The sequence below is a fragment of the Rhinatrema bivittatum genome, chromosome 14 (assembly GCF_901001135.1).
Source record: "Rhinatrema bivittatum chromosome 14, aRhiBiv1.1, whole genome shotgun sequence".
Classification (NCBI taxonomy): Eukaryota; Metazoa; Chordata; class Amphibia; order Gymnophiona; family Rhinatrematidae; genus Rhinatrema; species Rhinatrema bivittatum.
Window position 1 is genome coordinate 36,678,427 of NC_042628.1, and position 17,967 is coordinate 36,696,393.

The 17,967-nt window shown below is 43.6% G+C and overlaps 1 protein-coding gene across 1 annotated transcript; it reads left to right on the plus strand.

Moving 5' to 3' along the window:
- Positions 1-73: 73 nt before the first annotated feature.
- MRPS34 (mitochondrial ribosomal protein S34) lies at positions 74-9,179 on the plus strand. Its single transcript, XM_029576556.1, has 3 exons — positions 74-539; positions 4,285-4,327; positions 7,726-9,179. Exons 1-3 carry the CDS (start codon positions 222-224, stop codon positions 8,019-8,021), a joined length of 657 nt encoding a protein of 218 aa, XP_029432416.1. The 5' UTR covers positions 74-221; the 3' UTR covers positions 8,022-9,179.
- Positions 9,180-17,967: the final 8,788 nt, after the last annotated feature.

Here is a 17,967-nt window from a genome sequence, read left to right on the forward strand (position 1 = left end):
ACTCCGCCCCCCGCCTGCCTCGGTGCTTCCGTCTTCCGGTCCTTCAGCTCTCGCGCTGCAGTTTCCCCTCCGGACCGAGTACAGTGAGGGATCGTCCCCGGTGATTCCCAGTTTCCTGCCGCTTAAGTTTCCCGGCCCTTGGGGACGGCCGAAGAGCCGCGGCTGGAGCTTCCCTGGCAGCCTGAGCGCTTTCCTGCCCCCAGTTTAAGCGCGGCCGCACGATGGCCCGCAAGAAGCGGCTGCGGCTCATCGCCGAGATGGCGCGGAAAATCCGAGCCTACCGCGAGCTGAAGGCGCGGCCGCGGGACTCGCAGCGCTTCGCGCTGGACTACGAGACCATGACGCGACCGCTGACGGGCAAGCGGCTGCCGGTGCTGGCCTGGCGGGACGCGCGGCGAGAGCTGCGCCTCTTCTCGCTGCTCTGCCGCCAGCCGCTCTTCGGCATCGGCCGCATGGTCACCCGCAAGTCCTGGCTCGAGTGCTTCGACGAGCCCTGCTATTGGGTCATCAGCAAGGTGAAGGTGGATTACACGGCCGAGGTGAGCGGCTGGGACCACGGGCCTCTGAAGGAATAGGCAGGGAGCTGATGCTCCTCTCCAGCAGGCACTGCTGTTTTAGTTAAAAAAAAAAAAAAATGAGAGAGAGAATTGAATACTCACGGCCCTGTTTCAAACCGTCCCCTGAGCTGAGATCGCAATTGGAAGTTGTTCTGCTGGGGTGTATGTAGGGTGTTGCCTATAGTACCTATATGTAAATCGCTTCGAAGTGCTGAAATAAATAAATGAGGCGACAGTCATACATGAACCTTCCCTCCGGGCACAGAATAACAGGCCGATACAGTAAAGTTCGTGGGAGAGCGCACACGCACAGGCCAGTGTCCTGTGCGCGCGATTCAGTAAACTAAAATATTTAAATTAGGGCCGGCGGTAAAAACCGGCGCTAGGGACACTAGTGCGTCCCTAGCGCCTCTTTTTGGACAGGAGCGGCGGCTGTCAGCGGGTTTGTCAGCCGACGCTCAATTTTGCTGGCATAGGTTCTCGAGCCCGCTGACAGGGATGGGTTCGGAAACCGGACGCCGGCAAAATTGAGCGTCCGGTTTTCAAACTGCGGGCCGATTTCAATTTTTTTTTTTTTTTTACTTTCGGGACCTCCGACTTAATATCGCCACGATATTAAGTCAGAGAGTGCACAGAAAAGCACTTTCCTGGTGCCGGCAGAAATTAGCGCCTACCTTTGGGTAGGTGCTAATTTCTGAAAGTAAAATGTGCAGCTTGGCTGCACATTTTACTTTCTGTATTGCGTGGGAATGACTAATAGGGCCATCAAAATGCATTTGCATGTTGTGAGCGCTATTAGTCTCGGGGGTTGGACGTGAGTTTTCGACGCGTGTCCAAATGCACCTGATTCGGCCTGTAAGTTAGGTCTAGAACAGGGGTCGGGAACCCATGGCTCGCGAGCCAGATATGGCTCTTTTGAGGGCTGCATCTGGCTCGCAGACACGTGTCGCCATACTTCGCGGTTCCCCGCTGACCCAGCTGCTCCCCGGTCCTCCGCCGCCCGGGCTTAAAATGCTGTCAGCCCGGGCGGAACGCGGCAGGACAGCTGGAGTCAGCGGCACCGGCGTGCTCTCTTCTCCTCCCCCCCACCCGCGGCCCGGAAGAGGAAGTGGAGAGCATCGGGTGCCTGCGCGGGAAGAAGAGACCACACTAGCGTGGTCTCTTCTTCCGCGCAGGCACCCGATGCTCACCACTTCCTCTTCCGGGCCGCGGGGGGGAGGAGAAGAGAGCACGCCGACTGGAGTCATCCGGGTGCCTGCGCGGGAGTCATCGGGTGTCAGCCGGGTGCCAGCGCTGGAGTCATCGGGTGCCTGCGCGGGTCTTCCCGCGCAGGCACCCGATGCTCTCCACTTCCTCTTCCGGGCCGCGGGAAGAAGAGAGCACGCCGGTGCTCTCTTCTTCCCGCAGCCCGGAAGAGGAAGTGGAGAGCATCTGGTGCCTGCGCGGGAAGAAGACTGCAGCGCGGCTCGGAGGAAAATGAAAATCTTCAACCGCGGCCGATGGGACTCCGCCTTCGCCTCCGCGAGGGCTGAAAATGAAGGAGGTTAGCGTTGGGAGGTGGCTGCTGCTGCCGCGAGTTCCCGGGGGGAGAGAGAGAGTGAATGAGCGAGCAAGCATGTGTGTTTGAGATCCTGTGTGTGTGAGTGAGAGATTGCATGTATGTGAATGATTGAGAGCCTGTATATGTGAAAGAGAGTATGTCTGTGATTGAGATCCTGCCTGTGAGAGAGAGAGCATGAATGTAAGTTTACCATTGGGAACCTGTATGTGTAAGTTTGTAATTGAAAACCTGTTTGTTTGAAAGAGTATGTGTGTATGATTGAGATCCTTTGTGTGTGAGAGAGATCATGTGTATGTATGATTAAGAGCCTGTGTGTATAAGTAAGAGAGAGATCATGTGTGTCTGTGTCTGATTGACAGCTGGTTTAGGTGATGGAGCATGTGAGTATGTGATTGAGAGCCTGTGTTTAAATGAGAGAGAGAGACCATGTGTGTCTGTGTGATTGAGAGCTGATTTAGGTGAGGGAGCATGTGAGTATGTGATTGAGAGCCTGTGTTTAAATGAGAGAGAGAGACCATGTGTGTCTGTGTGTGATTGAGAGCTGATTTAGGTGAGGGAGCATGTGAGTATGTGATTGAGAGCCTGTGTGTAAATGAGAGAAAGAGAGGACATGTTTGTAAGCATGTGAATGAGAGTCTGTGTGTGAGAGAAAAAGACAGCATGTATTTATGTGATTGAAAGCCTGTGTGTGTGTAAGCGTGAAAAGATAGACAGCATGTGTGTAAATGTGTAATTAAGAGCCTATATAAGTGAGAGAGAAAAAACATTTGTATATGTGAGTGACTGAGAGCATGTGTGTATCGGTGTGTCATTGAGAGCCAGTGTGAGAGAGAGCGCTGGTATGTGACTGAGAGAGGAGAAAGTTCCAAGCAAACCACCCCACCTCCTGCTAATTCAGAACAATCTCAGGACACCTGGATATCAAACGTTCCCAGGTATGCAGAGCAAAAAAATTTTTGTATCCTTATTATTTTTCATTACTGGATCTTTGTGTCTGCTATTTTGAAATATTTTGTTGGTATCTGGAAATGTTTTATATGAGTTTTTAATTATTGGATATTCCACTCATCAGCTGTTTCGAAATATGTTCTTTTTGTTAGTACAGTTTTACTGCTGATGATTTTATATTTCTTGATTTGTTTTATAAGGATGTGTGATGTTTCTTTTTTCCTTTGTTACACTGCATACAGAGACTCTGGCTTGTTGCAGTTTCCAATTCAGTTTTTGTCTGCATGCTTCTTGTTATGCGTTTTGGTCTCTTTATTCTATGTTAGGTGAGGGACAGCACGTGATTCAGGTGAGGTTTTCTGCTGGCGTGTAGTTTCTGTGTAGGACTCTATAGCAGCCTGACTTGGTCCATTTTCCTAATAGGAGATGTATTGGTGTCTTAAGGCCTGGTGTAATATTTTCAGAGACTTATTGTACTTTAAAAGTGTGATCTTACATAAAATGCACACATTTACTTGTATTTAGTTTTAAACATATTGTATGGCTCTCATGGAATTACATTTTAAAATATGTGGCGTTTATGGCTCTCTCAGCCAAAAAGGTTCCTGACCCCTGGTCTAGAAGATGCACTCGGTAAATGCCATGATTGGGTTAGGGAAGGAGAGGACCCAACAGAATGCATTGCGGTTAGTGCCCTGGAACACCTATAAGTCTCTTTATCACTACAAAATGACTGAAACGTCAAGATATTGGAAGAGTAAATTGAGAACATTTAAATATGACTCTTTGATCCTCAGTGTACTTCCAGAGTAACAGAGGTATCAGTGAATTAGTAAGAAGTCCTGGTGATTTCGAGCTATGGGAGATGAGGGTCAGTACCGGGGGCTGCAGGACTGAGTGCTGGATTAAATTGTGCTGCTTGTCAGAACCGAGGAACAGTGGCAGAACTGTGTAAGGGAAAGCTGTAGCATGGACTTCAGTCGCTCCTGGTTAGTATTATTCAGTCACACCATTTTTTTAAAGAAACTTCATTTTTAAACTAAAAAAATAATTCTTCCCCGTGTTCAGGTACTTGTGACCTGGATTGGCCACTGTTGACAACAGGATACTGGGCTTGATGGACCTTTGGTCTGACACAGCATGGCAAAACTTAATTTATTATGTTCTTCATTGTATCAGAAGATATTAATTTGAAAGTAAACCATTTTTGTTTTGCAGAATGTGGATCATGGAAAAGCCTGGGGAATTCTGACTTTCCGAGGTAAGCAGAGAACACAAGACATAGATCACAATGAAAGATGTAAAGGTCACAGTGATGGTTAGCACAAGTGACTGTAGTTCCACGCTCAGTATGTGCTATATTAATGGCACAGTGACATAACCTGAACCAAAATAAACATCCACATATACAGTTTAAAATATTTTCAATAGAGCTTAACAGCTGACCAATAAGTTATTGGCCCAAAAAGCAAGAAGGAAGACGTTCTAAAAAAGCCGTGAGGAATAAAACAAGGAATAGCCGAAAGTCCTCAAAAAATATATTTTTTAAAAATCAATGAGTGCCCGACTCTAGGCCTGAGTTTCGCCCATTGGAGGGCTGCTTCAGGGGCTGTAAACAACAGAATGTCACTTTTAAGATGTACTTTTCAATCTCTCAAGCCTCATTCAGAATGGTATCCAAAACATGAATGGCAGATTTTGTTGGTGTGCTCATTCCATAGGAGTTCATAAGCAGGCTCTTAGGCACACGATGATTGAGCACTAGAGTTCTTACAATCAGAGCGGCTCCAAAAGCCGACAAGAGTTAGTGTGCATTCATCAGCAGCGTGAGTTCAATATCAGCCGAACTGTAGTAGCGTTTTGATTATAATCTCAATTCATTCGAAGTACACAATGTATACCAAGCTATCAAATAACTTGGTATACATTGTGTACTTTTGGAGCCGCTCTGATTGTAAGAACTCTAGTGCTCAATCATCGTGTGTCTAAGAGCCTGCTTATGAACTATGGAATGAGCACACCAACAAAATCTTCCATTCATGTTTTGGATACCATTCTGAATGAGGCTTGAGAGATTGAAAAGTACATCTTAAAAGTGACATTCTGTTGTCCAGCCCCTGAAGCAGCCCTCCAATGGGCGAAACTCAGGCCTAGAGTCGGGCACTCATTGATTTTTAATAAATATATTTTTTGAGGACTTTCGGCTATTCCTTGTTTTATTCTTCCAATAAGTTATTGGACCTTCATAAGAAACTGCACTCATGTCCAAAAGGTACTAAAGGGCTATGTTGCAAAATGTATTATCCTTGGTCCATGAGAAGAAACATCTTTTTTTATAATTTTGTTTGTACTTAAAACATTTTTTTATTATTTTCTTATTCAATAAAAGCACATCACATCTACAAAACCAGCCCAACACAGCACTGTGTTTTTGACGAGCTGCTGGCATTTCTTCTTTCTAACTAGCATCTCAGCATTCTTTTAAAAAGAGCACAAACTTAAGCAGAATGACAACAACTCTGATCGAATTGAAACTAAGCAAATCACACAGTGGCACTCATGAATACGTCAGCGTCTTCGAATTATAATTAAGGGGGAAATCACATTCATATATATTGTGAATTTGCCAAAAATATGAAATAATGATTTTCGAAAAACAAACAAATAATATGATCAGTTTAAAAAAACATTTGCAAAAAAGCGAAGTATTCAACTCTTTTGTAAACATTTTGAGTTGTTTTTCTTGAATAAAAAAATATTTTAAGTGCAAACAAAATTTATAAAATAGATGTCTCATAGGCCAATGATTATACATTTTGCACTATAACCCTTTGGGATGTTTTGGGTATGTGCATGGAATGCAATTTTTATGGAGGTCCGATGATTTATTAGTCAGTTGTTAATCTGTGTTGAAAAAATTTGAAACGATATGCGGATGCTTATTTTGTTCAAGTTTTGGATTACATTCACTAGCGAACTTCCATTTGTTGCAACAGTGACATAACCATCAGAAACCTGACTGACATACTGAAGGCCTGGTGCTGGGGTTGATTGGGGAAGGATAATTAAGATCCCAGGAGAGACATGAGCAGGGTGTGAGACTGGCGGGACATACTAGAAATTTGCTCCGACTGCATGTCCAGAGCATATAAAACTGACAAGCTTCTGAGGACCTAAGTGCTCCTCAAACTCTAACTTTGGCCTCACCGCTTTCTTGCCTCCACCTCTCCTCTTCCAAATATAAAATCCTGGATCCAGGCCTGCCAGTTTTGGTAGAAGTTCAGGCTAAGAATTGTTTTAAGTGCTTTTACATAGTATGCTGGTAGTGTCAGCAGTTCCATTAGAAGAAACATCTTTTGAAAAGTATGGAGTACTGCATAAATTGTATCTGATTTGAAACACAGGACTCAGCATCAGTTTTTTCTTGGTTGCTCCAAGGAGTTTACTATCTTCAGTATGGAGCAGAAAACAATCTCACCTGCACAATATAGCACCAGCCAGGGGCAGATTGGCCTATTGGGGGATCGGGCATCCCCTGGTAGACCAGTCGCAATAGTCACGTGGTCTCCCAAGCACGGCCGTGACAGAGGCGCGCTCGGCAGACCATGTGGTATCTCCTGGGTGGCGAATCCCTGGGCCGGTCTTCATCAGGAATCCGCCGCTGGCTTTGTATTTAGGACTTCTATCGATTTCTTAGAAAGGTACATGTTGCTCACAAGTGTCAAACGTCTGGCAATTCGATCTTTTGTTGTATGCAGATTTCTTTAGCATAGCTTTCACCTCTAAAGGTCTTACTAGCCTTTCATCAGCAAGGAAAGGGAAATATACATGTGCATTACAGTGAACAGAAACATGCTTCCATTACAGCTTGGAGTGAGGATGCTACAAGCCAGGCATTGTTTTCAAAATATCTACACTGAATATTTAGGAGATGCATTTGCTTGCACCTGAGTCCATTTCATGCATATTCATTTTGGATATCCTGAAAACCCAACCAGCTTGTGGGACTTTACTGGAGTTGCTTGCCCCTGCATTCAAGGAGTGTGATGAGTAAGACATTTGAACCCAGTGCATTATTTTTTGGGGTTACTTGGTGAAGATAGACTAATCAAATTAAGGTAATTCAACAGTAACTTTAATTTTTATTAGTTTCTGCTTGAATGCCTTAGAAGATTTACAATAATACAGGAGATCTCTGATGCTATGTTAATCTGAGCATGATCCAGGTCACAGTTTTCCAGATTAGTATTACTAAAGTGTCACGGATGTGGATTCCTGAGCATTTTCCATGTCCTGTGCTTTTTCCAGTTTTTCATACTTTTATACTTTCTTTTATTTTTTTAACTTTATTGCTTCTGCAAAGCCTTAGCCATCTTCATATGAAGATTGTGTGTTCTTTTTGGTAACTTCCCTGTGTGAGTGATTTTTTAAAGGGGATTCTGAATACAAATATGATAAAAGTAGATTTGTCATTAGAGGGCATAAGTTAGACAGGACTTTTACCCCTTATCTCTAGGCTGCCAATTTCTTCTGACCAATTTTATCATTGTCCAAGTAACTTCACAAACCTGTGCAGGTACCGCAGGCATCATCGCACTGAGTTTCTTGGAGCCCAGGTTCTTCAGCCCTCTGTGAACGTTAGCCTCTCTCTTTCTTCAGGTGTGACAGAGACTGACGTGAAGGAGGTCGAGCAGGTCATGTACCATGACTGGCGGCTGGTGCCAAAGCACGAGGAGGAGAGCTTCAAGATCTTCACGCCAATGCCCCAGCCTGAGCCTGTGCGTTATGTGCCGTACCCACCCCTCCTGCGTGCCATGAAGCTGGCCCAGTGGCAGAAAGAGGGAAAACCAAGAACAGAGGAACCCATGCTTGATTTGCAGAGAACCAATTTCTTTACAAAGGACTACTTCCTAAATCAGGATGCTAAGCAAAATGAAGAAGGAACACCAGTATGAAGGCTTGGACACACGAATAATAACACTGTTCCCTATTCTTAATGCAAATCAGAATCTTTTTAGTACTGGGAGGTTTCCCAGCTTCTAAAATGCACTGGCTGTTTTCAGGTGTTAATTATGGTCTCTGCTTTTACCTTATCAGTTCCTCTGCTGCTGCTGGAATTCAATTCTGTTTCATTTCCATGTCCTCTGTGGCACAGACTAGTTGTCATGTCATTCAAACTGTCTTTGAAGTTATTAAAAGAGACGGGGAACAACAGTCCCTAAGCAGTCGATGTCCTGTTTAACAACAAAAAAAAGTCCCCAAACCATCTTATTCAGGAAGAAAACTGGAAAACCTTTATGAGGGCAGGGAGTGAGGTTGGTAGCATATGATAATTAGTACATGCTAATTGTTGTAGTGATTATCAACTGGTAATTATTTGCACTGCGTAGACCACTACAGAGATGATTCAAATTATCCAGCACATAATATTCAGATCCAGGATACACAGTTTAGCTATCCATCAACTGTTTATCTTTCCTGTGCAGCCATTTTTGGCAAAATCAGCTTTTCAAAGAAGCATTTCTACATGAGGTTGTGGAGTGAGGTTGCCAGCACTTGGTAATTAGCACGAGCTAATTCCTGTGGCAACAAGCATGAGCTTGCACCATTAATATGAACTCTTATATCGCTGTTAAAGGCAGGACGGTCTTACAACTAAATCCCAGGACTGTTCACACCTAGGGGCTTTTCAGAGCAGCATTTGTACATGAAGACATGGAGTGAGGTCACCAGCAAGTGGTAATTAACATGTAATTCTAGTGCTAATTAGCACATGGGTAATTGGTGCTAAATCTTTTGCTGCTACTGGCCTGGGAAAAACCACTGCCAGCCTGGGAAGAGACATTGTTGCTTCTAAAAACATGCGGGCGGGTGCACCTACAGGATTACTACCGTGTAACAGATGGAGTTGAAAATTTGAAGGCTCTCTCTTTTCTAAAACAAATGCAGAGTGCCAGTCCATGATCACTGTTGCCATGGGTCCAGCTGAGTTGATTTCTAGGATCAGGCAGCTCTATAAAAGGTGACATCAGAACAAATCTGAAAGATGTAGTCATTCTGTATGAGGATGTGACTGGGATGCAGAAAATACAAACTGTAAAAAAAAAAAAAAAGCAGTCCAACAATGTAGCCAGTGCAACTCTGCAAAAGAAACCAACTGTGAAAGCGTTATGTTCCATAGACCTGAGATCATGCCCAAGATATTCAGATCCAGGCTATGACGAGCTTAACTGCCCAACAATTGTTTCCGTTCCATTCATTGCTTTTTGTTTGGAAAGGTATATACTGTAGCTACAATAAACTCTTAAAAGGAAGAGGCTAGTGCATATTTAAATCTATTTATTATTAATAGCTATTTCTACATACATAGTATAGCTCATACTTGTTTCTGGTATACGTCATACTAAACAGAAAAAGAAAAGAGATCCGACACTATTATTCTACTTTTGCTCCCCCATCGCCCCTTTTATTTTGTATAATTACAACAAAACTCAAACAGTTAAATAAAATGTAAGGAAAATAAATGTTATACCTAATATCTCAGCCTGCCAGTAGATCAACACAGTCAATATACTAGACATATCTGTAGGTTCAATTCCTTCAGCCCTAATCCCATCCCTCCCCCCTCATAATGCATTTTTAAATACTTCTCAGAACATATAAACATGACATGTCCCAGTTGTCAAGAACAATACATTCTTCATATGCCATTGATCACAACACTTCTTATTCTGGGTAACAAACATAAAATAATCCCACCCTATATCAAGAAAGATTCTTTTCCATTTTTTGCTCCATAATGTCCCAGCATATTTCTCCATAATCAATAGTCGTTCCCTGTACGTATCCGGATCAGTCCAGACAGTGGGTTGAGCCTCCTTTCCAGCAGATGGAGACAGAGAAAAACTCAAAAGGTATCCTATATCAGGACAGTGCTCCCCCTGTATCCCTTCAGTATTTCTCTATCTCCAGGGTCGGCGCGCTCAAGGGGGTGCACACGTGCACCTTGAGCACGCCAAGCCCGAGGGGAGTCCCGATGGCTTTCCCCGTTCCCTCCAAGGCCTCTCCGAAATCGGAGCAGCCTTGGAGGGAACTTTTTCCAGCCCCCACCTTCCCCTCTCTAACCCACCCCCCCATCCCTAACTCCCCCATCCCTAACTAAACCCCCCCCACCTTTCCAGCAAAAGTTACGCCTGCCCAAGGTAGAGGTAACTTGCGTGCGCCAGCCGCTTGCCGGCGTGCCATGGCCCGGCACAGGCCCCGCCCCGGACCGCTGCCACACCCCCAGCCACCCCTTTTTGCAAGCCCCAGGACATACGCGCGTCCCGGGGCTTGCGTGCACCGCCAAGCCTATACAAAATAGGCTCGGTGCGTGCAGCGTCAGATTTCCTCAGGTTACACATGTATGTTACACGCATAGCCTTTGAAAATCTGCCCCTAACTGCACTAACCACATCTTCTGGCAACATTCCAGAGCTTACTTGTGCGTTGAATGAAAAAGAATTTTCTCCGATTAGTCTTAAATGTGCTACTTGCTAACTTCATGGAATGCCCCCTAGTCCTTCTATTATTTGAAAGTGTAAATAACCAAGTCACATCTACCCGTTCTAGATCTTAAAGACCTCTATCATAGCCCCCCCTCAGCCGTCTCTTCTCCAAGCTGAACAGCCCTAACCTCTTCAGCCTTTCCTCATAGAGGGAGCTGTTCCATCCTCTTTATCATTTTGGTTGCCCTTCTCTGTACCTTCTCCATCACAACTATATCTTCTTTAAGATGCGGCGACCAGAATTGTACATAGTATTCAAGGTGCGGTCTCACCATGGAACGATACAGAGGCATTATGACATTTTCCGTTTTATTAACCATTCCCTTCGTAATAATTCCTAACATTCTGTTTGGTTTTTTGACTGCTGCAGCACACTGAGCCGACTATTTTAAAGTATTATCCACTATGATGCCTAGATCTTTTTCCTGGATGGTAGTTCCTAATATGGAACTTAACATCATGTAACTACAGCAAGGGTTATTTTTCCCTATGTGCAACACCTTGCACTTGTCCACATTAAATTTCATCTGCCATTTGGATGCCCAATCTTCCAGTCTTGCAAGTTCCTCCTGTAATGTATCACAATCCGCTTGTGATTTAACTACTCTGAATAATTTTGTATCATCCGCAAATTTGATAACCTCACTCATCGTATTCCTTTCCAGAACATTTATATATATATTTAAAAGCACCAGTACAAGTACAGATCCCTGAGGCACTCCATTGTTTACCCTTTTCCACTGAGAAAATTAACCATTTAATCCTACTCTCTGTTTCCTGTCTTTTAACCAGTTTGTAATCCACGAAAGGACATCACCTCCTATCCCATGACTTTTCTGTTTTCTTAGAAGCCTCTCATGAGGGACTTTGTCAAACGCCTTCTGAAAATCCAAATCACTACATCTACCGGTTCACCTTTATCCACATGTTTATTAACCCCTTCAAAAAAAAGAAGCAGATTTGTTAAGGAAGACTTCCCTTGGGTAAATCCATGTTGACTGTGTTCCATTAAACCATGTCTTTCTATATGCGCTACGATTTTGATCTTGAGAATAGTTTCCACTATTTTTCCCGGCACCGAAGTCAGGCTCACTGGTCTATAGTTACCCGGATCGCCCCTGGAGCCTTTTTTAAATATTAGGGTTACATTGGTCACCCTCCAGTCTTCAGGTACAATGGATGATTTTAATGATAGGTTACAAATTTTAACTAATAGATCAAAATTTTCATTTTTGAGTTCCTTTAGTACCCTAGGATGCATACCATCCGGTCCAGGTGATTTGCTATTCTTTAGTTTGTCAATCTGGCCTACTACATCTTCCTGGTTCACAGTGATTTGGTTCAGTTCGTCAGTCTCATCACCCTTGAAAACCATCTCCGGAACTGGTATCTCCCCAGCATCCTCATTAGTAAACACGGAAGCAAAGAATTAATTTAGTCTTTCTGCAATGGCCTTATCTTCCCTGAGAGCCCCTTTAATCCCAGTCATCTAATGGTCCAACCAACTTCCTCACAGGTTTCTTGCTTCGGATATATTTTTAAAAGTTTTTATCTCTATGGCCAACTTCATTTCAAATGCTCTCTTCCCCTTTCTTATCAATGTTTTACACTTAACAATGCTTATGTTTTATCCTATTTTCTTCAGATGGATACTTTCTTCCAATTTTTGAACAATGTTTTTTTTGGCTAAAATAGCTTCTTTCACCTCACCTTTTAACCATGCTGGTATTAGGCCTAGGACCCATGTCCCCTTGAACCTCCAACATCGCCAAACCTTGAGAACAATGAGAAGTATTCAAAGAAATATTGGACTCCATTCAACAACATACCTGCTGAAGCCTGAGGTTTGGGAGGAGGAGAACACACTTCTGGGGATAAAGATATCCCAGATAATTCCATACTTTAGTCTCGCAGTGGTGAATTAGCATTAAACAGATGTAAGTCCATGGGCCCGTGGACTGAAGTAGGAGTGGAGACTGCCATCAATGTTTTCCCTTTCCTTTTTTTTCCCTTTAGTAGAGCTAGAAGAAAAAAACGGCATAAGGGGTGCACGGCGGCGGCGGTGCACCACAACACGCCACAATTTGAGGTCCTCAGGTCCTTCAGGTTAGGCAAGGCATCTAGCCAGGTGCCTGCGGCAGATCTTAGAAGCCTCCAGGTCCCGGTAAGAGAGCAAGAAAGTCCCCTCTCAGACCGCAGCACGCCACAATTTGAGGTATTCGGATACTTCAGGTCGGGCAAGGTGTCTAGCCAGGTGCCCGCGGCAGATCTTAGAAGCCTCCAGGTCCCGGTAGGAGAGCAAGAAAGACCTCCCTCCAATCCACATTTAACACAAATATCCATAGATGCTGTAAATGCTCTCCTTTGCAAAACAAATCACACTAGAAATTTACATTGTATTTCTTAACATTGTCTGAAATCCACTTAATTATAATAAAATAATTCTGAAAAGCCTTCATTGTCAATCTTGTGTCAATTTCCATTTGCCATTTTTGTAACAAACCAGTAGCAATCTCTGCAGTATCCATTCTTAGCAAGGTCATGTATAACAATGAAACTGTGTGAGACTGCTGATGCCCTATGTCCACCATCACCTTAGTGCTTATGGACAAGTGTCGCTGTAGTGCTGAGTTTCACAGAGAAAAAATAGAGCCTAACTTGAAGATATGCAGAGAAATGTGTAATCCATGGAATATGTATCCATAAATTGCTGAAAAGGTAATACCCTCCCCCCTCTAATCCCAAAATATATGAAATATATATTCCCAGTGTTCGCCATCTTTGAAAAATCCCTTTTTGTAATCCAGGGAGAAATTCCCCATTACCTACCAAAGGTAAATATGGGGAAACTTTTTAGCTTGTTCAGAGATTTTTACAGAGCTATTTCCAGGACTTTAATACTGATTGAATCAAACTAACTGATCGAATATTGGGTGGAACCTAGAGGATATGACATGCAAGATATGTCCACTATAAAAGTCTAACCAATATTCGTTCCACCTCTACAGGTGTCTAGTGAGATGTAATATGCAGCCAATCTCCCGAATGCCTCAAATTGCAGGCTATGTTGTATAATCTAAAATTAGGTTATCTCAATCCACCTTGCTCAACTGATTTCATCAACACATGTAATGCAATCCTAGCCTCTTCCCCTTCTGAAAAACTTCTCTCACAACATAATCGATCTTTATTAGCCAAATTCTTGGGTATTAATTGGAAACCGTATAGCCATTTGGGGAGTACCATCATATGTAATGAATGAATTTTCCCAGCCAAAGTAATGGGAAACACGGCTCAGTGCATTAAGATAGATCTAGTATTAGCAGATGGCAGTAATTCTGAGACTGCAAAGCTGTCACCCTCCTAGGTAATAGAATTCCCAAATATTTAAATGAGTCCTCTGCCCATGTTAAATTGAAATCAGGTCCCCGAAAATCTCATCAAGCAAAACCATGGCCTCAGATTTATGTCTTAATTTTCAATCCTGCTACTAGTCCAGATCGAATAAATTCCTCAAAAATGCACTGTAAAGATTCAACTGGGTTGGTAATTTGTATCAAAATATCATCAGTAAAGGCTGCAATTTTAAACTCTGAGAAACTCCTTGGAACTCCAGCACATCTCTTTTCTTACCTAACGCTTTGCAAAAGGGGCGCAAGATAAACTAAAAATACGAGTGGAGAAAGGGGGTAACCTTGTCAAGTCCCCCTATGGAATATAAGGCACGTAGAAAAAAACCATTGCCAGTACCTCCACAGAAGCACTGATCGCCGGAAGGACATTAGCAACAATCCCAAAGCATTTTAATGTTTCAAACATGAACGTCCAACTTACATGGTCAAACGCCTTTTCTACATCAACGCTCGCTAACAAAGAAGAAATCTTATTCCAACTGCAGCTAGCACTGCATGCATGTCAGCCGTTTACAAGGCCTACCTGTTCCTGAGACACCAAATGTAGCAACATTTTTGCCAATATCTCTGCCATCATTTTGGCTAATCATTTGATATCAAAATTCAATAGTAAAATAGGGTGATAAGATTCAGGGAATAATGGGTCTTTACAAGGTTTGGTGAGCCCTGCTATTACTGATTTATAAGCTCTAACTACAAAGGATCCATGACTGACCACGTGATCATACCATATTCCTTGTGTCCTGTGAAATGTAATAACATTCATTGGGTAGTCATCTGGTCCTGGAGTCTTTAATCCCATAGCAGGCATGATTCCCCTATGCACTGCCGCTAATTCAAAGGGTGCATTCAACACATTCACTTGTTCCGCTAACACTTTTTGGCAGCAAGACAGACTGTAAATAAGACCTTTTCACTTCTAAACTATCCGATTCTGCAATATATAATTTGGTATAATAATCATGCAAAATTTTATAGAGCTCTTTATTAGAATTCACCATTTTTCCAGAAGAAAATTTCATTGTAGTCACAAAGTTTGGGCCAGATCAATTCTTAGTCAAGTTTGCTAAAGATCTGCCAACCTTATTGGCAAACTGGAACCATCTGAAAGTATAAAATAGAAGACTCTGTTGTGTGTGTTGGTGAATCAAAAAGGCATCCTTATTCTCTATGGGAGGTACTTTCTCTAATCTCTTTTTCTTTTTCCTTAATTGTTCTTCCAGCCTAAGAATTCCTCGTGCAATGTCCTTCCCCTTTTTACTTGCATAAGAGATCATTTCCCTTTTTAACACTGTTTTTGCGGCCTCCCAACCCACAGCGAGGGAGAGTTTTGATGTTCATTAGAAAATTCCATGGAATCTTCCCATTTCTTAAGTAAGTAGGCCTTGAACCCTTGATTGGGAAATCTCCCCCGTGGTGTATCACACCAAACCATAGTACGATCAGATATTTGATTCATATTCCACCTTTCAGCCACTTCAAAGCGCATTATGTTCAGGTACTAGAGATATTTCCTTGTCCCCAGAGGGCTCACAATCTAAGGCCATCTTCGCAGAATGATGAATCCTGCTAATTCACCACGTGCGATAAGCCTTTGATAAGTTTTGTACCTGATGCAATAGAGGGTGAATGGTCTTGCCCAAGATGGGATTTGAATCCTGGCTTCCCTGCAGCTGGTGCCATTTTCTTGTATGGCCAAACAAACTTAATTCCTACAGTTTTAATTTCTACCCTAGCTATTTTTGAAAAATTGGCAGGATTTACTAACAAATAATCCAATCGAGATTAACAATCATGCTTTAAAAACATGAATATATTCCTGATCTAAAGGATGTAAAACTCTCTCCAAATGTCTTTAACATCCAGATTCCTACATAAATAGTCCCTTCATTTCCCTATCATTGGATATTGAGCTGATAGACTAGAATTCCTATCTGAACGAGGATCAAGTATACAACTGAAATCTCCCATAATCACAAAATTGTGAGCATACCCTAAGACTAATTTGGTTTATTTAACAAAGAAATGATGAGAAATTTGGGTGCAAAGACATTACATAGCATCTCTCCCCAACTACCCAGCCAATATCGAGCCTGTGGAGCCGAAATAGTAATTTGGTGTATGAAAGGTACAGATTTTCCAACTAAAACGGCCACACCAGGACGCCTAGACCCTAAAAAGCATGAAATTCTTGACCCACCCTTTGCCTTTTCAATATCCGATGTTCAACATCATCTAGTTTTGTCTCTTATAAGATTGCAATATGAAGATGTCTGCAATGCTTGCAAAATTTTAAACCTTTTTGGTCACTGAAGTTATACCTGAGATGTTCCAAGTAAGGCATCTAAATGATTTAATCATTTCCATTTAGACAATCATTAAAACCTAGCCCACTGATTCCAGATTGTATTGCAATAGGTATGCCCCAGCCACTCAAACATTATCAGAACAAAATTATCAAAGACTCTCCAAGCATCTGTCACCTATGTTGCCGCTATCCCAACCTTATTTCTTTGCCAGCAATGGAAAGGAGGCTCTAGAATGAGGGGTTATAGGATGAGGGTGAAAGGGGGTAGACTCAGGAGTAAGCTTAGGAAATATTTCTTTATGCCTGGAATCAGGGCCGGCGGAAGCACTGGGTGAACTAAGCTGCTGCCTAGGGCACCAGGGTCCCAGAAGCAGCAGCCACGGCAGCAAGACCAGCCAGCATAGTGATGGTCACGGTGCAAATAAATGAATTGGGGCAATTAGTGCAAATAAATTAATCGGGGCGACTGACAAGCTGAGAAGAGACAGCCATTGCCGCGGCAGCTGGCAGGATATTTCACCCAACCCGACTACCGGCTCAAAGGCTTCTCGTCTCTCGGTGAGTCAGCCTCAACCCCCAAATGCATCTTGTCTCTTGGTGAGTCGCTCCCCCCACAAATGCTTCACGTCTGTTGGCGAAACGGCACTCCTCCCTCCTGCCACAAACAGAAGGCTGACTGTAATCGAGTGTGCAGACACAGCAGGGAAGCTCATGCTACCTGCCGCACGCGCACTGGAGGAGAAGCGAAACAAGCAGTACAGCAGAGCACTGTGAAGGAGAGACCTGTCCCACCGACCAGATCCAGGAGGGAAGCAGAGTAGCTACCTAGCCTGCAGGTAAGTCACCTGAGCCAGTGCTTCCTCTGCTTGGGGGCGGGGGGGGGGGGGAGAGGAGGGTGGAAATCGTCAGTGAGCTGCGGGACAGAGAGGACAACAATGGCTAGCATGGGGGGGTGGGGGGTAGGCACAAGGCAGAAGGTTCACCTAGGGCACCCTTGCACAGCCCCTGAATGGCCTCTCTGAGGATGTGGTAGAGGCAAAAACGGTATCTGAATTCCAGAAAGCATGGGATAAATGCAGGGGATCTCTGAGGCAGAGATGGGAACTATAAGGCTAGATAAATTGGACAGATGGGCCATATGGTCTTTCTGTCATCACATTTCTATATTTCTGTAATACCTGTAGTTTGCACTTCAGTCTCGTCAATTTTCTGGTAAAGCTTTTCAAATGTATTTTCCAAAACAGAGACTACCACCCCGGTAGCTTACACACGGGCTGATTCAGTAAAGTCCGCAGGAGAGTGGGCGAACGTACTGTACTGCATCAGCCCAACACTGGGGCTGTGTGTCTTGTGGGCTATCTGCCTTTTTGTTGTCTGCCATCTTGGCCTTCTCTTTATCTTTGTGTATATCACTTTAGTGGCCATGGCAGAAGCACATTTTCCACCAAAGACGCTACCTGGATCGTTAATACCTCAGGAATACGATTCAGGGGTAAGTTATAAAATTTGCCAGAATTTTAAAGCTCAATTTAGTTCAAAAGAGGGTAAGGGCACCCGGAGCAGCAGAAAGTGCCCCCTCTCCCGCTCAGCACATCGAGTGACCCTCCTCCCAACTCCATATACAAACTTACAA

Bases quoted from the DNA above. Each gene is read 5' to 3' on its own strand.
- MRPS34 (XM_029576556.1), top strand. From the start codon at position 222: ATGGCCCGCAAGAAGCGGCTGCGGCTCATCGCCGAGATGGCGCGGAAA. The intron at 540-4,284 runs GTGAGCGGCTGG...TTTGTTTTGCAG, and splicing joins AGGTGGATTACACGGCCGAG to AATGTGGATCATGGAAAAGC. The intron at 4,328-7,725 runs GTAAGCAGAGAA...CTCTTTCTTCAG, and splicing joins GGGAATTCTGACTTTCCGAG to GTGTGACAGAGACTGACGTG.